Source organism: Ixodes scapularis, unplaced genomic scaffold (genome assembly GCF_016920785.2).
Source record: "Ixodes scapularis isolate PalLabHiFi unplaced genomic scaffold, ASM1692078v2 PGA_scaffold1__304_contigs__length_218370807, whole genome shotgun sequence".
NCBI classification, from domain to species: Eukaryota; Metazoa; Arthropoda; class Arachnida; order Ixodida; family Ixodidae; genus Ixodes; species Ixodes scapularis.
Window position 1 is genome coordinate 6,815,398 of NW_024609846.1, and position 23,564 is coordinate 6,838,961.

Here is a 23,564-nt window from a genome sequence, read left to right on the forward strand (position 1 = left end):
AAGCAAACAATACTTGAAACATGGATGGTCCACCACGTGTATAAAAACATGCGGGTGCTACATCGAGGTTAATTGTCTATCGGAGCAACTACAGCTAAAGTAGATTTGAGCTTCTAAACAAGAAAAAACGGTTTTCTGTTTTTGTCTTGTTAGTCTCAAAAAAAAAAATGATAACACCGCAGGGTAGTTAAACCTACAAAATACATGGACTACGTCTATAAAAGTATTGATCTATATTCCTCCATACGTTTATTATTACTTCGGAACCGTCGAAATATGAGGAATTATGGGCTGCGGAAGCGCCCTCTTGGTAGATTGTTGCGATCATCCTGACGTCGCCGGGAATCGGCGCCTTTGAAAGTGGTCGTCTTGTTGTTCTCTTGACTGATACAATCTGCGATAATATGGATCTTAACAACCCTGACGGGCTTCTTGTCGCGCTTCAAATTTCCTGAAAAACAAGTGAAATCAAAACAATCTTTTACTTAATTGAAACACTAAAACGATTAATCTTTGAGGTACCTACCTTTCACGTTAGGTTTATTTTATTTTATTTTATAGCGGAAGAGTCGTCGATACTTGCGCATGTGCTATGGCATTAGAAGCTTCAGGTATTAGGTGCGCCATCTCACGCGCAGGTATCGCCGATCTTTGGAAGTGTGGTCCACGCTTTGTTACGCTACGCCGAATTCTCAGTTTAAGTTTGGTCCCATTTTGCGCTTGACACTCGTCAAGCGCATAATTGGGACCGAAATTGAAAGAGTGAGCCGACTGGACTCTCGTGACGATTACGCCGCACTTCTGTTGCCCAGGTGCAATATGCGCGCTCCGCCAACTTTTGGCTTCAACTTTTTTTCGTTTGTCGAGTCTACAGCCCCCGATCGTAATATCGAATATTTTCTGTGAATCTAATTAGCTCAGCCGCGGTAGCAGAAAGACCCGTAATTCCTCAGTCCATGCCATTTTCGAGCTGTTATAGATCTTTCCAACGCTTATCAACCAGGGCGAAAAATACTGAATCACTGAGCTGTGGGCGCATGCGCAGCAGAGCAACGGCGCATGTTCACGAGGCGTTATACAGCCCAGCAGACAAAGATGGCGGTGCGCAGACGGCGATTCTTTTAGAAGTCTGTACTCAGTTTCGCAGTATGATTAAATTACAAATAGCGCTAGGACGAGGACAGACGAAGAAGTGGACAGGACAGTCTGTCCTCGTCCTAGTGCTATTTGTAATTTAATTATGTGTAACCAACTAGCCCGCCAGAATGTTTTAATTCGCAGTATGTCCGAGAGCAACACTCCACGCGACGATCCGATGAAGGCAATCAAGCCGAGTCGAAACTGCGTCGTCACAACGCTCGACGTCGTGGTGCATTTCTAAAAAAACTGGGGGCATCCATCACGCACAAAAGGAAGCGCAGCATTCCGGTGCATTCACTCTGTAGGATTCATTTAGCCCGTGATATAGCAACACTCCCAATGGCCACGAGCGCCGTGACGTCATACACTCGGAAATGATTTCCTTCATCAGGAATCGTAGAGTCGGCAGCAGTCCGACTTAGAGACTTGACACACTGAAAAATCTGGTGCGTTAACTTTCCTGGAAGGCACTCAATAGACCCAAGTCTACACCACCGAGATAAGCAGAAGGCCTCCGCACCGTCGTCATAGTGAAATCGATCGACGCCTGAGATTGGGCACGAGTGCTGCGTCAGTGTTCGGCCGGTGCTGGTGCTCAATCAGAGCGTCAAAGGTCGGACTCGGTCCCAACAGCGGAGTTAGCGCGATCCGACTCTGATGACGTTTCATGAAGGGAGAGGAGGTGGTGCGGAGGGTTTGATTATTCTAGGTAGCTTTGCTTAAGTGCTGCAGTCTACGAAAGGAAATTTGCGAAGTACAAAGCATAAAATATGTCCAGACCAAAAAAAAAAAAAGTGACTGCGCAGTGGCATTGAACATAGTGAAACATCGCGCTCAGAACCGAAGCGCGCTCAATGTTTTAAGGTCTACGCATATTCCCGTCCTCGTCATTCTCCAAGCTTCCAGAGTAGATTGCAGTGATTGGCACTTCGAAATACAGGGCGGGATACTGGACGCTCCAGATTAATGTACAAACCTCAACGCGGAGGCCTGAGTGGGCACCTTCTGTCGTTACTCGGGTAAATTCCTAAATTCTTCACTTTATGCTCTTGGTTTTTGAAACAAATATACACTATCGGTGAAAGAAATACAAACAATCCTTGAACTTGAAAGATGGGGGTAACAGCGTTAACTATTTGGAGAAATACCTCGTTATCTTGCATTTATTTGAGAAAAAAATGTCAGTTACATAGAAAACTTTAAGAGCACCTGCGGCACATACATTTAGAACGCAACCGTAGATTGCCTAGAGTTCAGTTAATACATGCAAAGCTTTGGCATACATACCTCCAAAGACAACTTCCAGAAGAATCGCAGCTACAGAAATCGCAGTAAACATGAGGTAGACATAGAAGACGGACTGCACTTCAAATATCGACAGGGGAGTGAAGGTTTCGTCGTGGTGGACCGAAGAACCAGGTGTCCAGTGTCCGTACTCCTTGTTTATCCATGCCTGGAACAAGCCACTTTCCACGACCCAGTTGATTCTGTTTGAATAGTTTTTTTTTTTTAGTTGTTTGAATGGACACACATTTACACAATCGGATAACATTTATTACACTCATTTTCTGCACCTTTATATTATCCTATAAAATGGTCGAGAAAGACCTGCTTATTCAAGTATTGAGGGAGGATCAAAAACAAGAGAGAGCGAAGGTATCAAATTCTTGCTGCTATAGTTCAAGTTTGGAATATAACATTGTGGCTTCATCTGGCAACCAAACGAAATTTGGCAAAGGGCAGGGGAGACAAAGACAGTATCAAACCATACCGAAAAATCACAGTAACTTCAGTAATATACAGGCTAGCTAAGCAAATTGTAAAAAGAAGAATGGAAGAATGGGCAGAGAGAAAGCAGATCCTAGGGGAGCTTCAAAACGGTTTCAGGAAAGATAGACGACTAGATGATAATTTATTCGTAATCACTCAGCGCATAGAGATAGCAGTGACAAGTCAAAGGCCATTATGGGTAGCATTTTTAGACATCAAAGGGGCATATGACAATGCGAATCAGGAAAAGCTCTGGAACCAACTCAGGGGATAAGGGCTAGAGGGAACCATGGTTACGTTTCTAGAACGGGTTTATACAGAGAATGGGGTGGTTATAACATGGGAAGCCGAAACTACAAGACCAGCAGCAATAAAAGTAGGTCTTAGACAGGGTTGCCCATTGTCTCCCCTGCTCTTTATGATATACCTCAGTGAGATGGAAAAAAAGTTTACAACGGTGCAACCTAGGTTTTGACCTGACTTACATGGAGGAAGGACATGAAGTAAATCAAGTATTGCCAGGGTTAATGTATGCAGACGACATTGTACTCGTATCAGAAAGTCGTGAGACAATACAGGAACTGATTAAAATTTGCAGCAGGGAAGGGGACAATTTAGGACTAAAATTTAGTAGGGACAAGTCTGGTATAATAGTTTTCAACGACGAGAAGGGGGAGCCCCTGGAGATACAGGACACATTAATAGAACAGGTAGAAAAGTACAAATATCTGGGAGTATGGTTAAGTGAAGGAAGACGGTATCTAAAAGACCATGAAGATATTGTAATAAAGAAGGGGAAACGAGATTCGGCTATCATGAAACACAAGGCACTAGGTAACTATAATAGATATGAAGTTGTTAGGGGTGTATGGAAGGGAGTCATGGTGCCAGGACTGTCATTTGGGAATGCGGTATTGTGTATGAGGTCAGAAATTCAGGCAGGTTTAGAGATACCGCAAAGGAGTGTGGGTAGGTTGGCATTAGGGGCACATGGGAATACACCAAATGAGGGAGCACAGGGGGATATAGGTAAGGTGTGTATTTTCCGGTTTTAACCGAAAAACACCGATAAAAATCCGTCGGTGACAAAAATGCAAAATCGGTTAAAACCGAAAAACATCGGTGGTTGGATATTTTCTCCCCGGTTAAAAACGAAAAACACCGGTCGTTGCACGTTTCCGACCTAGCGAAACCCTTTCCCCGTAGAGGTTCGTCAAACGTGTTATCTCGTGGATCCAGCATTCTTCCAGTGTCGATAGATGGCTTGCACGTGGCGTCAGTCCGCCCTCCTTTCTGGGGGTCAAAAGCGTCTGCTGAACGCAGTGAAAGCTAAGCTCTCACACGCCTTTCCCCCATTGTGTCGCCCATGGCCCCCTTTTGTGGAAAAATTAACGCAGCGTAGGGTACGCTCTCACGTGCCTTTTCCCCATTGTGTCTGGCCAAGTAATGTCGGTGCAAGCCATGTATTCAGAGGTTGCCGTGGTTCCTGGAAGACACTACCAACATCCGTGTCGGAAAGGGCTACCGACCTCTCAGAACTGAGATGCGTTCCTTGTTATCTGTTTAGTTTCCATGGGCTTTTGGGGAAACGGTAAGAGGGTTTTGTTGGCGGGGGAGTTTTTCGGCTGTATATAAAATACCCGTTCTGTAAGAAAATTTGTAGACGTGTTTGAGAAGGCGCGTCCATCCCGCGTCTGCGGGTTTTCTCAACCTGAGACTTGCTTCCCTTCGTCGTCACGCGGAATAGACGGCCACCATGATGGGAAGTAAGCGGAAAGCTCAGAGTGACTACGCTACAGATTTCATGGATGAATCGTCGTTCTGGTTCCGCTTGCCCATCGTTAATTCGTGCATAAGCGTGGAGGTTGGAGCTGCCAGAGGGATTTGTGCCTTATGAAAGTATCTATCGGCTGGTCCTCCGAGACGAGAGCTAGCTGAGTGGCCTAGAATCAGAGTTTCTTTGTTACCGCCAGTATGCTGTGACTAGCACCGTTGATCCAGTGTTATTTTGGAAACTTCATTTACCTGACTGGCCACTACTGTCCCAAGCCTGACTGGACATTTTGGGATTTCCTGTGTCCAGCGAAAATGTGGAGCGTGTGTTTTCAAAATTGCGGGTTGTGAACCGCAAGGAACGTGCTGCCATGACGAATGCAAGCCTCTCGAAGTATGCTTGCATCCACTATAATAACCAAGTGTGAGAAATATATGCTTTCTCGCGAAGTGTATGAAATATGTGAATAACATTAGAATCTCTGTCTGTGATCAATCGCATTTTTTTTTACCGATAATCACCGATTTTAGCCTCGTCATGAGACGTTCCACCGAAATACACCGGTGTTTCGAAAATAAATAAACACCGAAAAACATCCGCCGATTTTTCTCACAAATAAAAACCGGAAAGTACACACCCTAGATATAGGTTGGGCATCTTTCGAGAGTAGAGAAGCGATCAGTAAATTAAAATTTGAACAAAGACTAGCTGAAATTGAGGATACACGGTGGGCAGCGAAAGTGTACAAGTATCTATATATGAAAAGTTTAAACACTAGGTGGACAAACCGAACCCGCAAGCTGAGATTTAAATACATTCAACGAGATGGAGCCGATCAGAGCATATCAGTAGAAAAGGGAGTAAAGGAAACAGAGAGGAAATTGTGGGAAGAGAGAATGCAGGGGAAATCAGCTTTAGCAATATACAGTGCACAAAAATAAGAAATAAAGAAGGAACAGATATATGATAATTCAGTGGGGAGCTCTTTGTTGTTTGAGGCTAGAAAGGGGGTGCTGCGGACGAAAACGTATAGGGCTAAATTTCAGAAAGTAGACACTCTGTGTGACGTATGCAACCGCGAAAGGGAAACTATAGAACATGTGATTTTAAGGTGCACGGGGCTTCGTCCCACCCTCTTGGGGGGCATGACTACGGATTTGGAGGGGTCACTGGGTTTTCCGGACATGGATGGACGAATGGATAGGGAAAGAATTGCGGTAACTAAGAGGAGATTGGAAGATTGGTGGAAGATATCTAGGGAAGGATAAAAAAATACATATAAAAATAGGCAATAAATTCAATTTAAAAGAGAGGGGGTCTGTTATAACAAAATGCACACAAATTAAAAAAAAAATAGTAGAAGGGATGACAAAATATTAGGCTAGGTGGCGCAAGCTGCCGCCCGTTACAAAGGGTATAGCCATTACCATCCATCCATCCATCCGACGATTGAAGTTTATGAAATCAGCGATTAAAAATTAAAAACGCAAACATTTCTTTTCACACCCCACTGAAAAAAAAAAGTGGCATCCTTATGAAATAAACGGGTTCATAACGGTAGCCGTTTAGCCATACCGGTCACCAGTTTGTCAAAGGGGTCGCTTGCATGGCTCAAAAGGTTCCCCGTATGAGCCATAATGGTCACCTATTTAGGCAAACAGGTCACTCCTTTACAGTGGCGTAGTCAGGATTGTATTTCGGGAGAGGTTCAAAGGCATTATTGCCCCCCTTCCCCCCCCTCCCCCCCCCCCCCCCTATGACGGAGTAGGGTGAACTTGGCGCTACGGACGCTCACGCAAAGATTAGGGAGGCGCTGTTAAGATAAGACAGGCGAAGCTGCATCGTTATTTTTTTTTTTTTTTTAAATGGAGCAGTCTTTATTTAGGCTCCCTGTTCTACTGTCGTCTTAGTTGCGACCCACCAACTTTAAAAGCTTCTTCACAGCACACAGGTTTGGCATTTGGGGGGGTGTTTGACCCCCCCCCCCCTTCCTCCCCCCCCCTCTCCCTTGCCTACGCCACTGCTCCTTTGGCAAACGGGTCACTCGTCTGGGCAAATGGGCCACTCGATTGGGCAAAGTTGTCGCACGTGTGCTTAAACCGGTGACCATGTTGCACAGACGGGTGAACGGCGGCCGGCAAACTGTACCGGTTTAATCAAACGGCTCTCTGGAGCCCGATTGATACTGAACGTCCAGATCGGCGGCATCAGCACGCCTATTTAAGACGCGTGGCAGCCTGGCTCCGGAAAGCAGGAGCTCCGGTTCATCGATTTACAATTGTCCGCATAATTCAATATTCATACTTTGGTTTCGCTGGTGTTCGCTTATGCAGCAACTGCAATAAGCACTTTTTTTATTATTACCATTTATTTTTTATTTTCTTTACTTAAACGTGCGACTTAATCAGCCGATATTTTTGACAAAGCTTTAAACCTTTGTCCATCTTTGTTGCCTCAATTTACTTATTTAGCTCAAATCTTTCTCGCAGAAGACGCGACCGCGTGACCTTTCTCATCGCTATTTCTACATTCTCCGGCCAAACCTCAGCGCCATCTAGGAGAGAGCGCGGACATGAAGGGACCGAGTGAGTCCACCTTAATCAAGTCGTATGCGTACTTCATCCCTGTCATTCTTTTCAGATTTACTAACAGTGTACGTAGCTAAAATTGAACAGCCATAATTATACGAAAACGAGTTCGTGCGAAAATTGTAATTTGATTGAATATGAGGGACGCGCGAAGTTATAAAAAGCGAGCAAGGCGACCATTTTTGTGCCAGCGATGTATCAGTAATGTAACCCACTAGCATTGACTGTAATTATTGTTAATCCTGAGATTGGTATTCGGGTGAACGCGTCCCTTGTGAATCCAAAGAAATGTTTTGAAAAACGCCTTAAATAAAACCTTTCTGTCCTTCCCCAGAATAACATATCCAAAAGTAAGCCTGAAGTGCGAGAGAAAAACCATATTTACCCAATGAATGGTGACGATTTAGTAATGAATTAGTAGTGCTTTTTCTATAGTAAGCACGCATACTTAACGCAACTAAAATATTGCGGTCGACATGGCTAAATTTTTACCCATCTTAGTATTTCCAAACAAACCACTAACCTTTGAAGTCCAAAATGAAGACATAGAAAATCTTAATCTCGCTAGGGAAACAATACGTCAATTTTTCTTTTTGTTTACCCACATGTCAGTAGTAGAGTCTGCCCTCGAGTTTTTACTTAACTCGCAAAGTTCGGAGCCAGAATCAATCAGAGAATAAAGCTTTGGGGCGTATAGCACACATACCTTTTGTTGAGAAAGTCCAAAAAACTGCTGTTTGTGCCTTTCCTCAGGGCGATCGCGAATTTGTGTGGGAAAAATTGCTCTTTTGCAAAGTAGAAGCTGGCATTGCGAAACAGGCGGGAGGCGCGTGACACATGGTAGCGCATGGTCGTTATTTCACCCACAATCACCGCCTTGCCTTGTAACACCGAACGTAGGTTGTCAACGGAATAAAGAGAATTGGTTTCGTAGGTGCCGTTGGAGCGCACCACCATCTTCCATACTGCTTGATACTCTTCGACATCCTTGGAATTCTGTCGAAAAAGAATGTGGCAGAATGTACATTAGATATTAAAATGGCAGCGAATCTTAAGTTAGACCAACTGAGTCCTCGATATTTACTTATACGTTTAATGCGTGATGATTTTGGTTAACTAGAGAGCTGGAAAGTGTGGCCGCAGCTTGGAATACTCTTTTTTTTATAATTAAGACTACTGATGTGTATATGTTTTAAAAGATGAAATGCTTTCGAACGCAACCCTCGCCCAATCCTAAAATTGTGTCCGTCTGTACGTCCGTTAATCTTCCGTGAATTTTCCTCTAAATGTTGCTGGCGGTTTCCTCCATTCCTCTCTTCCCCCTTTCTTCCCTTCCAAATCGCCTTCCTTTAGCACCTACAGTGTCCTCTCCAACGCCGCCCTCACTGGTACCATAACACGCCAATATATTTTCGCAAACAAATTTATAAAAAAGCAGGTCCTTGACTGCCGGAACGACCGTTTAGAGAATTAAAAATAATTAAAACAATCGTTCCTAAATACTTCAATTCACGCATTGTATAGCCTTTGTAGAGGAAGTTCGCGGCCTATTTTCTCTCCAGATAAGTTGAGTGTGGGATGAACTAGATCAGCGTCATCTGCTTCAAAATATCAGATCCCATGTATGAAAGGCTACTGAGGGCAAGCAAAGGTCACCGTGCTAAACCTCGTCTATCCGCTACTGGCTATTAGAGACTAATAATTTTACATGCTTCCTGTAAACGCAAGGTTTTTTTAGGCAACAGCCATAATCGCGTGCTCATCAAAGTGAAAGAGAGCGATACCAAGACTATACGGCATCAACAACATCCTGTCTTCCGTAATCAATCCTGTCAAACCAATGTGAAGCCATCATTGGGTGAAAGACTGGAGTGGTACAAAGATAATTCTATAATATCCAAACGTTATCACAAAAGTTTCTATTTCTTATGATATAAAGGCTAAGATAAGTTTTCAAAAATCTGTAATGCTAAATTAGAGCGCAGCTCTTGGAGTGTTTTGATTTTGCGATGTACCGTCCTAAAGTCTTTGAGTCAGGGCGTGAGGATATATATATATATATATATATATATATATATATATATATATATCCTCACGCCCTGACGAAGCCTGACGAAACGAGGTCCCCGCTCGATACGTCGGACTCTCATTATAACAGATTATTATGCCTTTTCGTGGATCATTTTGTTCTCCACTATATATATATACATTAATTATTTATTCTAATATTATTTATATAAGCAGGAGAAGGGGACGGCATGAAGGAGGAGGAGTGAGGGTACGGAAGAGGAAGAGGAGGAAGACTCTCCTCCTCCTCCGGTTACGCCGACGGCGACGCCGACCCCGCAACATACATGAACGAGCGCCTAAGAGCTGCGCTCAAAAAAGAGGATAGCTGCAAACCTTGAAAAGCGCCTCGAAGGCCGATCCTTTCCACACGAACGTCCTCATTTTGGGATGAGCCGTCAAAGCTTTCACGCTATCGATTCGTTGTGGCTCAGGTCGAATCAGCATTGTCGCTTTCATATGTCCAGTAAAGGCGTTCATCAGCACCACTACTGTGAGCCACCACACAGCGAGAACAATTCTTCCGGGTATGTTTGGTGGGGTTCTCGGCGAAGCTGAAGTGGGAATGAAAGGAATGTGACACATCAAAAAGGGGCGTGACACAAATGTACTGTGTTGTCGTGATGATTAATGCAAGTCAGAAGTTGCGAATGTATATGCATGTACTGGGAGACCGTCCTGCACTTAAGAATTTGCAACATCGGTTCCGCGCTGTAGAGGGTCACTTTCGCCTCTAGATTGAGAGCGCAACATGTGTCATGTAGTCATATCTAAACCAGAATATGCCCGTGCCATCTGCGTCAGTTTCAATACTGCCATTCAGGTGAAATTACGCCAAGAATCTCTGGGTTCTGCACAGCAAGCTCTTTGTTATATCTGTCTGATGTTTTTGTACGCTGGCACACAGGGAAATCGACCACCCTAAGTATACAGTAATTGAATCTGAGGTCAGCACTCGAAGAGAACGAAAGTTCAAATAGAAGTTTTACAATAAGTTTGTTTCATAACGCCGATAAAACAATTAAATAGCTATGTGAAAATCATATGTGTGAACAACGATTAGAAGTATAGTGACTGACAGCCTAAGGAAAGCAAAGGTGGTTACTCTTGGTCATGCTCCTATAGCTTTGTAATTCGTTCATCGACGTTCTTTCTGGCTCATGTAGGACACATATCAGCTGAGAAACTATAATAACAACGAGCTCGCGACGAACAGCGCCCTGCATTTTCTAGCTTGTCGTTGACTATAAAACTATGTATGCACATTTGTTTTATTTGTTTTATTGCAGTTTTCCTTTAAACGCTACGTTTAAAAACTGCACTTGGGTGGTTGAGCTCCGCATGTTAATGTATATCTTATTTGTTTATCTTATAATAGTTTATACCTATTTGAAGCAATATATATATAACTCCTAGTCAGATAATAATCTTGTTAATACATTAAGGTTTTTTTATCGCTTTCGCACAAGCCAAACATTGAAATGATTGAACTCTTTACGAAGGCACTACTTGCCCTCTAAAGTAGGCGTAGCAACAACTTAGCTTCTAGGAACACATGAGACGAAACACTCACACTCGCAGAACAACGCCGAGAAATATATCCACCAGAGTTTCACAAGCCTTTGTGTAGCTGGTATCTTAGACTCGTCCATAAAAATGTCAACCACAAAGTTTGTGAAGACACAAAGCAATAGCGAACAAAGAAGCCCCAGCCACACCTGAAAATATCAACGACAAACACATCAAAATTAACATTTCTTCACCGTACGCACTCCAGAACTCTTAAATCCAATATTTTGATATAAGTTAGAACCATACACTATCTTCAACAAGAAAAAGAAAAAAAATCACAAAGTTCGTTTACTTTGGAGGGACAAACTTTACATCCATCTGAATCATGGTTAAAAAATGCAGATCTCAGCATAATTGTTTTATTTCGATATTTTTTTCAGAACCGCCAAATAGTATCTTCTTAATGCACACGAACTCGGAAGATAAGGCGGTAATAATGGGTCATGGCACCGTAACTGAGTTTAGGCACTACGTTTTGCGCTCAAAACCCACGAGGAAGAGTAATTGTTCAAGACAACTTATAAATTTGTACCATCGCTCCACACTCCACGTCTCCAACAATCTTTTTGCCTAATGGCATCCGTAGGATGAGGTATCAGACATTATTTACGTATGTCGAAAATAAAGAGCATTCTGAACCACTTTGTTTTAAAATATAATATCACAATATAATTAATCGCAGACTGAAACTAAAATAAGTAGCTTTTTTAAAGGTACTCTGAAATGCAAGTGGGTTTTTGATGGGTTTAGAAGGAACACGTGTTTTCGTTTTTCATTTTTCAAGAAAAAAACAAAAATTTTGAGCGCTATTTCCGCCGTTATACGCAATTCGGGCCGGGGGGGGGGGGGGGGGGGGGGGGGTGCCGGTGCGTTCAAACCTTCACACCTTTTCTCGGCTCTCGTTAGTTGGAGAGATAATCGACGTGTGAAATATTCGTTGTAAAATTTTTCTCCGTGTTGTAATAGCATTTATATCGAAAAAAATGTTGTTTATGTTTAAGAAATAAATAGGCTATGTAGAATCATTACGCTTGTCACGGATGTCCCGATATTGCCTTTCCGCTTAAGCTTCAAACGATAAAAAAACATGGCTGCCGGAGTTTCCGGCGTGCTCAAGGAGAGTAGCTCGGTGAGCTCGTTTATTTTTATGAGTGCGAGTCGTTCTGAGTTCACCGAGGTGTTCAGAGTAAGATCTCCTCAACCGATTTATATTGGAGAAAACAACTGTCGCAAGTACGCGCCTTCAGAAGCGCTGTGCCTGTGCTTGGGTTTGTAGCGGGACTGACCTCCAGCCTAGCTTCCCACGTTAACTATGTTGCTTGGCCTGGCTTGATTTGTTCCTTTGCGCGTGTTGAAGCTGGATAAAGGTATTGGTTCCAGGATAAGGGGTCCCGCTGCTATGTGAATTGTGGAACCATTGTGATTATAACGGTGGTTTAATACTGAGAATATTCCTACACAGTTAAGAATTTGAGAGCTATTTCGCTGGAGGCAATCGAGCGTTCGGCTCGCGTCAACTTCTTTCTTCGTTCCAGTCATTTCGGTTCGAAAGGCAAGTGGCTCTAACGTTATGCAGTCCACCTGAACCATGAAAGCGAATATTTTTAGGTCGCGTTTAATTGCGCGCCATGGCGCTCACCCACCTTGCTCGCGGATGCCGTGTGAAAAAATAACAAGAACGGAAAAGCTGGAAGGACTGCATATTTATTTTGTTGATTAGTTTTAGTCCTCTCGGTCGCTTATTACCGCACATTGAATGACGCTGAAAGACGCTTGTATTGGACCGTGGCTCGTTCATGATAGAACGCTAGAACGCCGCTTTCATGGACGCGTCTTCTGAGCGTTGCGGAAGTTTTTAGACGAGGGCGGAATAGCAGACAGACAAGGGCGAAAGCGGACGTCGACGCGCAGCTTTCCTGTCCGCGTTTCACGGGCATTGCAGATGATGTTAGATGGTGGTGAAATAGCAGACGATGTCGGAGGCTGCCGCGTTTCTGCTCGCACTACTAGCAGGCGAGGTCGGACGCGAGATTATACGCACCGGATGTCGCGAAAGGGAGACACTAGGCTTGTTAGCGTGTTTAGTGGAGTAGCCTAGCCAATCCAGTAGTAATGGGCGGACCCACTGATCTCTAGGCAAAGCTGAGAGCAAGCCGTCACCTCCATCTATAATGCGTCAAACCCCGTAAATACTGCGTGCAATTTATTTCCATTTTTTTGTGAAAAATAATTAAAACAAAAACTTACGTGTCCCTTCTATGCTTGTTAAAAAGACTTTTTTATTTTATTTCAGTGTTTCTTTAAAGGGCAAAGGGCATAGATGGAACACGACTTCTTTTTATAATTTTTCCACGCACAAATAGTTTTGTTAAATATTTATTCCGTTAGACGCAATTTATGTGTCATTAGGGAGCCTGGAGCGCGTCTCCGGCTGGTGTGTCTAGAGTCCTTTCCCGCCTAGAGTCACTGGATGTTCCCAGGGCGCCGAATTCCATTCAGCATTGAGTCTGCTTACCGGAAGTCGTATAGAGGTTTTTTTTGCGCGACACAGGGGACAATTACAAGCGAGTAGACACGGACAAGCGAGTCTGCTTACCGGAAGTCGTATAGAGGTTTTTTTTTGCGCTTGTCCGTGTCTACTCGCTTGTAATTGTCCCCTGTGTCGCGCAAAAAAACCTCTATACTGCATCATGAACGAACTAGGCCAACAACAAGTTTTAATTACCGGAAGTCAATCCCACAAAATCCAGTTCTCATTGGCGGTGCTCTACCTGGTGGCGGAAGTTGGCAGTCAGCCATTTTAAGTATGGCATCAAAACCAAGGAGGTTATAATGGGCAGGAGGTGGCGTCCCTATCGCCAATGCATGGAGCGAAGTGTAACGGAAGTAGGCGTGGCCACGAGCCGCAACGAACATTTCTTGACCAATGGGAAGCCTAGTGAGCGGGCGCCGCCATTAATTTCGGTGCAAACAACCGCGTTGCCATGACATTTCCGTGGCAACACGACTGTGTGCACCGAAAGTAATGGCGGCACCCACCGTTATTTGAAACAGCGCTTAACGGGAGACTTTTAAAGCGGTATGGTCGGAATTGGATGAGATTATTATAAACGAACGCCTGGTTGCCCAGCAGAAAGTAAGTGACTAGAATTGAGACGCTCTAGACGACGCACCGTGAAGGACTTGGCGGTGCGCAACGCATTTTTGAATAAACAGCAGCAGCAGATCGCACGAGCGCGCATGCAAGCCAGGAGCGCACAGAAGAACGGGCTCGCGCTTCCAGTTCTGACTTCGCTCGCACATAATGTGGAACTAAGTATAAACACTCACGCTGCAAAGCATTTGCATCGGGGACGCCGACCGCATCGAAAGCTAGCCTCGTGAAGCACACGCCGGAGCAGATTAGAAAGCAGACGAACCGCCGGTGCGCAACCCCACGGCCTCGGAACGGGTGCGCAAGGCAGTCTGGGATTAAACGCCTCTTCCGGCTTCACTCAGGCTGACGTCATTCCGGGTCCTGTCTGTTTAAACGTCCTTGCATCAAAACGAAAACAAAAACATATATAAAACGTTTCAGCGTTACCACCGGTACGGCGCGCACGCACGAGTGGGAGCTGTGGGCATCGATGTGTTGGGACCGAACAAAATATGCGCTTTCTCTAATGTTGTTTTTATGTATATATCAGGTAGCCGCTGCTATGGTTCGCCAAAGAAGATTGCCGGCTCAGTTGCTCGCTCCGGTTGCGCTGGTGCTGCGTTTCAAACCCTGCGCCTCAGACGCGAAGCCTAACACTCGACTTTAATGTGTTTCAATCCGAGAGAGACGAGCCAGCGAGAAGCAACACACGCACCGCTCGGAACGAAGGAAATAACTTTAATGAAAGCAAACCAGTGCCTCCACAGACCAGAAAAGTGGATTGATGAGCTCGATCGAGAACGAACGCTACGCTGTACGCGCTTCGCTTTGGCCGCACAAGGAAGCGCCATATTAGGAAAGGGTTGGAGCTCGACGGCTACAACGTGACTCGGTTCTGAAACGACGCTGGGCAGCTTCGGTAGTCTAGAACATTCAGTGACTCGATTCCCACCCATACATCAAAAGTGGCTCCTACGGCTGTGTTCCAAATCTTACACAAATGAATCCGAGTTACTACAGCGGGTCGTGCCACGTGGCAGCACAGATTGAAAAACGCTGGACGCGGGTAGGCTTTAGAAAGCCAAGATACAACACCCTTACCTTGGAGTAAGATCGAGTAGATTGTGGAACACGTCCGAAGTGGCAACAAATGACGTCAAAGAAGTCGTAGTGTCCTGCTGTGGGATGTCGCGATCCTGGCGGTTGGTCGTTGAAATTGTTTACGAAAAGCTCGAGCGAACGCAAGTGTCGCTGTCGTCGAGGCATCCCCACTTCTGGCTGCCGAAGCTTCTGTGGACTGCCACGCTGCAGAGCGATCTGCAGCAAAACAGGCGTCTGCCACATGCAGCACCGCTGTTGTTACACCGCCAAAATTATGACCTGCGACATCATGACACTTGTATATCGTCACCGGGCGGATATCTAGGGGCCACTTTTTTGGACGCCTTAAATACACCAGTCGGAGAAGCGTTCCAGTTTTAGGCGCGCTTGTGGAGGTCACGGACCGTTCTAAGCCCCGCCCACAGATCAGTGGCCCCTACTGGATCGGCTCGGCTGCTCGACCGAACATGCTTTAAAGCGTAGCGTTTTTCTTTCGCGACATCTCGTGCGCCTAGTGTGGTGTCTGAAACCGCCTGCTTGTCGCGCGGGAAGTCGCGGCAGCCTCCGGCATCGTATGCTATTCTACCACCGTCAACGTTACTAAAACACTCAGTTGGAAAAGTCACTCTTGAAACCCGAACCGCTCGTCTCCCCCGAGACAAAACTGGATACGATGACAGCGCCACCCTTTAGCGGTGAGTCAAGACATGAAAGTGGCTTTATGTAGCTACTGCGAGATGGCAGTGGGAGATGACGGCACCCAGAGCCGTTTATTGGGAGAGTTTGTCCATACATTGGTTTGAATAGGCAAACATCTCGGGGCCAACCAAGTCGAGGGCTCTAACTATGCGACACGACTAATTTAAGCCGTTTTAGCGTCGCTAGAGCGAGAAGGTATAACTTTCGGTGACTAAAAAACTTGGCGTATGTGAGGTTTTCGTCACGTCCATATTCAACGGCAGAATGAACGTACGTGCTCTCCAAACCAGTGCCGACCTGCTAGAAACAGCGCCTCAGCTGAGGCTGGGGGAAAGAAAGCACTGCCAAATCCAGCGCACCAGCTGAGCGGGGCTCGATCCGCGTCTAGAGACGCTCGCGCGCTCCATCCTTTCGATGTTTTCTTTCAGCCAGTCTCTGCTCAGCCACTGTTGTACCACGGCCACTCGATTAGTGGTTCTACCAAGCCGGCCCAGAGCAAATTTCCACCAAGACGCCGACATCGAGCGCTTCTATTTCACGCTTTAAATGTCGTTTGCAATATTGTGACGTCGCGGTCTGCTGATTGGTCGACGCTGTGTCGCACCTTTTAGTTTACGATCTAATCGTTGGGGCAGTATTCGGCGCTGGCGGCGGCCTTTGTTCCACCCATTGGCCAAACTCTCCCAATAAACTGGAGGCATGCGGTTTAGAGAAGCTGGTTTTAGCGAACGCCGTTTTACCAACCCCGGTTTATCGAATGCCTTTAAAGAGAACCCAGTTTAGAGAAAATGGCGATAAGCATTCTTTTAGCAAAGCGGGTAAATCAGGTGAGTTGACATTTTTGTACTGAGCCGCTGCAGACTGCCGCCGCCAAGCGGCGGGACCGCAGCGGGGGGCATGGCTTAACACGCGCACGAGTGATACACGCGAGAAGTAGGAAAGCCTTTTTTTAAAAAGCGTCCCCTTTTCGAGAAACGGCGTTTCTCTAAACTGAGGCTCCGCTTTCTCTAAACCGTGCTTCGATAAAACGTGCCCATTCTCTAAAACGTGCTTGGATGAAATGGCATTCGATCAACCGTAATAAACCTCCAACAAACGGCTCTGGCGCCACCGGCCCTTGCGCGACTCGACCTGAACCAATACGTCCAGCCGTGCAATTCCCGCAGTGGCCGCTGCGGGAGAAATGGCGGCGTTGCGACCGCGTCGAGGTCGGTTTTGGGGTACGGGTCGGAGCCGCTTCTTCAAAGCAGGCTCCTATGGCAGTTTCCTAACCGAGTCGCTCTAGTAACGTAGGCCACCGTCTATCGTCGTCTGCAATGCCCAGATGCGGACATGAACCTTGCGTGTCGGTGTCAGTTTCGTCTCTATCCCTTTGCTCTTTTTCCCCCCGTCTAAAAACATATCCAACGCGAGAAAGACGCGACCACGAAAACGGCGTTCTGACGCTTAACCATGCACGAGCCACGGTTCAGCACAAGCATCTGTCAGCGAATGCCGATGTGCGGTAAGAAGCAACCGAGACGATTAACAAAAATCAAAAGAATAATTATGCATTCCTATCAGCTTTTTTGTTCTTGTTTCTTCTTTTTTTCCCATGGCATCTGCGAGAAAGGTGAGTGAGTGTCATGACGCAAAATGAAAACGCGATCTAAAAAAATTCGCCTAGGATGGCCAGGCGCACTACAAAGCTGGAGAGCTGCTTTCCTTTCGAAGGGAAATGGCGGTAACAAATCTGGACAAACTTAATGCGAGTCGAACGCCCCATTCCCTTCAGCCAAATGGCTAGCAAATTAATGCCTGTGTGGGTATCTTCTCCGTATTGAAACCAGTGTTTCAATCGCGATGGTTGCACAATTCACAGCGCAGCGAGGCCGCTTTTACGGGGACCAACATCTTTAAGCAGCATCAACACGCCCCAATGAACCAATCAAGCCAGATGAAGCGACATATAGTTGAGACGCTCTCTTTCTCTTGGTGTCAACTTTCGTATTTTCTTAGTCTCGGGTAGCTTCAAAATGTTCGGTATATACTTGACGTGGGGGGCGAGGCTTAGGCCACTCCCGCGACGAAAACAAGCACCCGCACAGCGCTTCCGAAAGCGCGCACTTGCGACAGTTGTTTGTTCCCCACTAGATCGGTTGAGGGGATCTTTCTCTGAGCAGGCTGATGAGCGCAAAACCAGCCGAATTTCTCCATCCTGTTAGAGTTGTGAAAAGGGGCTTGGTTTTCATAGCACCCGGTGGGGCCTAGAGCAGGGCTACTCCTACCTAAATTACGTCTAAGGGCGTAAATCTTTTTTTTTTTTTTTTGAAAAAATAAGTGTTTTATTTAGGCCCTGAAAACTACAAGTTTGTTTTCTTATTTTTTTTTATTTTTATTCCAGTGTTCCTCTAGGCCATCTTGGTGAAGTCATTCTGTATACAAGCATTACATTAAATTACATGAAGCTCCGGCTAAAACAGCACAGAGAGCGATAACTTCTTGTTTTGTGTCTGGCACAGGCCCGTAAATATTAAAGGACGCAATGACGCGTAGAAATTATTCTAAACTAACCTGGGTTATGTTTTTGGTACTCACATGCAACATTGTTTTATGCGGGAGTTTGAAATGACAGGGTATATGCTTTCTACTGCGGACCCGTCATACGATGGGAAAGTCACTATATTGTAGACCCTCTACATCACTAAAGAGGATTAAGATACACAAACCTTCCACTCAAAAGCCATGAGTGTCCCGAACACACTGGCCTCCACAACATCCGGGAAACCAGAGAGAACGGTTAGATAATCCGTGCTCACTTGAGATGTAAACGTTGATACCTGGGAGCGATCGTATGTCATCGCAACGGGGCCCAAGGCCATGTCTGCCCTCTGAAACACATCGAAACCGGCCTTGGTGTCAACCTTTCTTTTTTTCTTTAAAACTTTTTTAAAACTTTCTTTTTTGTGTATGCTGCTAGGTCGTTACAAAACGCCCCACTATATTTTATCTGTATAAAAGTTTCGAACACGACATTTTATTATTCCACAACAGTGTTTTGAGGTGGCGAGATAGGTCCGAAAAAGAACGACCTGCAAACTTGCGTACCAGATCTTAACTGCCTTTATTCTTCTTCTCCGTCGAGCTCATTTTTTGTCTCCCATAGCGGGAGTGAAACTCAATCATCTCTAATGAAAAATATGTGGACAGGGTCGCTCTCACGTGCGGCGAGCTGCGTAGCTTTGGGCCACTACAGATGTAAAAAGCACTTCAAATAAATATAATACAAGAAAGTTCGCCACGAGAATTATATATCACATCCGCAAATTGGAAAATATCACAATTGTCTAGATTGCAAGTTGAGTAAAACTACTTTGGGAGTGATTGGAGAACAACAGTGATCAGACGGGACCTGAGTGTGCCACATTCATTTAGTTATTTTATAAATCACATTTCCTTAGTGAATACATTTTGAAGCACGTACACTTCACTTCGGTTTTAATCTAGGAGTAGCCGGCGCTACAATACTATGCAGTGGATTGTTATGGTGAGGTGCATCGTTATGGCGCTCATCTATATTCTAAGTTTGCTGCACGCGACAAAACCAATAACGCACACTGAAGGCGCCATGATCCTTCGCTTTGTTCTGTGCGTGATTAATTTAGCTTTTTTGCGCTATTTGATTGGCGTGATCTGGTCGTAGCTTCGGCTGCTTGCGAACTTAAAATGAAGCGCTCTATGGTCTATAGAACAACACACAGTATACAAAGAGACTTTTGAGATTAACGTAGGTGCTTGTCTGAAATATAGCTGGAATATCGGTCCATTTCCATGCAAAACAAAAACAAAAATAAATTATTTATAATTTTATAAATTCGAAGTCTTTGAAACAGTAGTGTGAAGAAAACCCAAGAACCTAAACAGAACGTATGATCAGCCATTCTATGGATTTATTTACCAGTTCCGTCTTGATGGGTTTTGTAATGTGAAAAAAAAAAATATAAATTAAAATAAAAGAGCAAGAAAAAGAAAATGTAGAAAATGGAAGCGAATAACGAGCAACATCTAGTCTGAAAAAATTAAATTTCATCCTCGTTTTTGTCTTCTAAATTTTGCTGAGCCGAGTAGGGCTTCAGCTTTCCGCTTTCTCAACGATAAGAAAATGCATGTTGTCGAACGTGTTTTCTCATATTATATTTTGTTGCTCTAATTTTAGTTCCCGCAGTTCGTTTAGCGCTTGGTGTAGAAGGCTCGGCACAGTGTAAACGAAACTAGCATTTTAGCAAAAGTGAACGCGCACGTATGGCGAGGGGGTGCTACAGTTTATCGCCGTGACTCGAATCGCGTCTGACGTATATCACAACATTCCAAAGGTGACTCAACACGCGGACTCCAAGGAGGCCCTGGGACTGTCAAGCGATTTTGGAAATGAGGCTCCTCTCGCCCATGAGAAGACTTGTTAGGCTCAGTGTTCTATACCATCGGCCGTACAGTTCGCTTTTTAGCTGCTTCAATATGATTCCGGATAATGTGGCATTAAAAGGGTCGATCAAATCGTGGGGACGGCTCAAACCTTCGACACTTTCATGTGTTTACTACTTACCTGAAAACTCAGAGCACACCTTCTTATTCAATGTAAAGTGTAAGTACAACATTCTGACTCACGCACAGTGTTGTGGGAGCTCACCGCTGACACCCTTCATTAAGTTCAGTCGCTGAAATCTTCATGGCTGCCTAAACATGGAATCCCGTCATTTTTCACTACTAAATTAGCGATCCGAGATCATTCATGTATATATTTCCCAACATCAGGCCTGTAATGCATTCCAAGGTGTCAACCACCTCGTGTGTTCTCAAACTTCGAGCTTCCTAGACGACCTTTCACTATGCGAGGTGAGCACAATCACACAGAATCCCTCAGACTAAGATTCTCACCAGGGTCCAGAGACGTTGCACGAAAATGGTCCCTGCGCTCCTCACGTTTTGGTACATACCGGTCTGATATGAACAGGTGTCACTTAAGTGAAACATATCCTGATAATTAACTTCGCAAAATTACTGTGAGTGAATATTATGTATGTCATTAAAATTGCGAAACCCTACTCACGTTTTGGTGAAGCATGCCGACCAGTCCTGTCCAATTTCCCCCTGGTAAAGCCATGCCCCATTGGCTGTCTTCCGGTGAGGAAAGGGAGTACCTGTGCGATGGGTAAGATGCTTCTAAGCGAGGGGCCGACTTACTACTAGCCAGAGTGGGCAGCTGCATAGGGCGACAAAATGTGAGGGGGGAAAGCGGTGAGGGGGGTCAAATTGTGGAGGCTAGGGTGGCACTGGCCCTTTTCAAGCAACCTTGTGCGCGCAGCATGAAGAATGCACTGCTCACTATAAGCGTTCGCTGTGAAGCTGCCTACATAAACGTGTGGGCATAATAATGTAAAATATCGAGACACGCAGAAATAAGAAAACATACAAGTCGACAAACAATCTGTGCTTGTCCATTATGTTTTGCTTCTCTGTGTCTCACGGTTTCTATTAAGATTTTTTAAACCACCACGACTGACTGAATAAATTCACTTTTTGTAACGCAGGCATGTTTTTTTGTTTTTTTTTGTTGATCAAGTGCAGGTGGGGGTGGCCCTTTATGAACGGCTTAATGCGGCTTTAGCTGTAAGTTTTTTTTTAGTATGTTTATATTGTACGTACGTGAAGCCCCAGCCATCAGAGAGCGCCTCAAGAAGGTTCGCCATCGGCCCTTTCAAGTTTCTGTCGAGGCTGCCATCTTCGTTTTTCACGAGTCTGAGCCGCACCCATGGCAGAAACTGGAATATATTAAAACCACATAACCGGAGCATTACCTCAACATCTTGTTTATCAATGCGTGAGCATTAGTACCCACATGATAGGGAAAAGCTGACGGCGCCCGTCTGCGCACAAAGCTACAGAAATGGAAGCGCGCCGCGTCGAGAGGAGGAGAGTGGTGAAGGACAAAGGCGTGAGGGAGGCTACGTCACTGGGAGGAAGCCAACGCGAGCGCGGATGCCAGAGCGAGCCTCAACTTGCAAGTCTGCGGAGAACGTATGCCTTGGTTTCTGCCAAAAAATGGAGTGTGAACTAAGTACAAGCGCTGGTCCAAGTAGGCGGAAAAAAATTAAGGGAAAATCCATTGGTGGATCCTTAGGGAATGAATTAGCACGACCCTTGGGAAACTCCACACACGTCCTCCTTTGGGAGACGCTAACACTGACAAAGCCAAAAGATAAAGACAAGGCAGAAAAATGAAGGGGTCAGATTTAGCGTTATGCCAACGCATTCCCCAAGAATCCAACAATGGATCTTTCTTTTTTTTTTTTTTTTTGAATGGAAGATTAATGTTGGAACTCCTTGGAAAGCCACCGGGCGTGCTGTCGCATTTTAGTGATGAGATTCAGAGTTAAGCATCAGGTGCCAACGCCAGGCCCGCAGCGAAAAAACAATTACGGTTGTTTCTGACTGTCGATTTGACTGCCGTTTTTTGCTGATACCTCTAAACTTTTAGTGGCTTGCGTCTGAGCTGTACTTTTTAGAGTGTCATCATCGCCAAAAGCAGCTGTGCACTGTTTGCGTATTTGTAAACGGTAGGCTATATTCTTCATGGCAACGCCACTTGCGCCGGATTGACTGTACCTCGAAGAGTACGCTGCGTCGCAACATATAGCAATGGGCGATTGCTGCGCCGGCCGGCAGGGGGCCCTGCGCGTGTACCATTGGGGAGCGCGTTAGCCTCAACCCCCCCCCCCCCCCTCGATTCATTGCGCGCGTGTATCACAAGGGTGCGTGAATGAGGTGCCGCAGACTGTCACCGCGTAGCAGCATGAACGCTCCCCAGTGAAATACGTGCAATTCCCACTGCCGGCAGACGTAACAACCGCCCGGTGTTATATGTGACAACGCAGCGTCCTCTTCGAGGAGCAGGCAATCCGGAGCGAGTGGCGTTGCCATGCCCCATATCGCCTACAGTTTACAAATACGTGTTTTGTTATGCACTTGCTTTTTTATATTTTTCAATAACTATTCATGCCTACGTCTTATATTAGTATACGTGCATTTCAAGCTCCACGTATTTGATTCGTTGGTATCATTTTATTGTAAGCTCAATAAAACTGTAAAACGAAAAGGGTTTTCACGTATTGGTTCAATTAAAAATGTACTTGGAATTGGATTGCTGGCAAAAGTCCTAACAAAGAATAAGAATAAAACATATTCGAGCCTCTCTTCCCTAAACGCGTAAAAAATGTATATGCCAGTAGTGTTTTATGTTGTCATACTTTTTTGTTTAATATGTGTTAAACTAATGAAAACTTTCTCACATTTTATACTCGATTTGTCTCTATCACAAACTTGAAAAATTAGGGTCAAATGCATGCCCATTTGAAAATACTAATAAATAATAAAATTACTGGAAAGGTTGGCAACAAACAGTGTATTTTAACACAATATAATTTTAGGACAGTAAGCAATAACCCTAAGAGGCATTTCAACTTTTTAGAATACAGTTTTCAGACCACTTACATTGAGGGCACAGATCCTGATGTGCGTTGTCGAAAATGATTTCTCTTGGGTGGCCGGAAAGTATAGAAAAAACATAATAGTGATTTGGTAATAACAGCTCTGAACATTACATAGACGCAAAAAAATGCACGTTTAGAAAAAATATATTAGTAAAGGTACCATTCCCAGGTTTAAATTACACTCTTTAAGA

At 44.9% G+C, this 23,564-nt stretch overlaps 1 protein-coding gene across 1 annotated transcript; it reads right to left on the minus strand.

Annotated features, from left to right (window-relative positions):
* On the minus strand, nt 1-23,564 carry LOC8039850 (probable glutamate receptor). The gene is given in 9 exon segments (XM_029981395.4): nt 1-451; nt 2,428-2,627; nt 7,979-8,268; nt 9,676-9,893; nt 10,913-11,057; nt 18,556-18,717; nt 20,934-21,024; nt 21,530-21,645; nt 23,375-23,564. Coding segments are annotated over 9 exon segments (1,533 nt in total). The 5' UTR covers nt 23,450-23,564; the 3' UTR covers nt 1-215.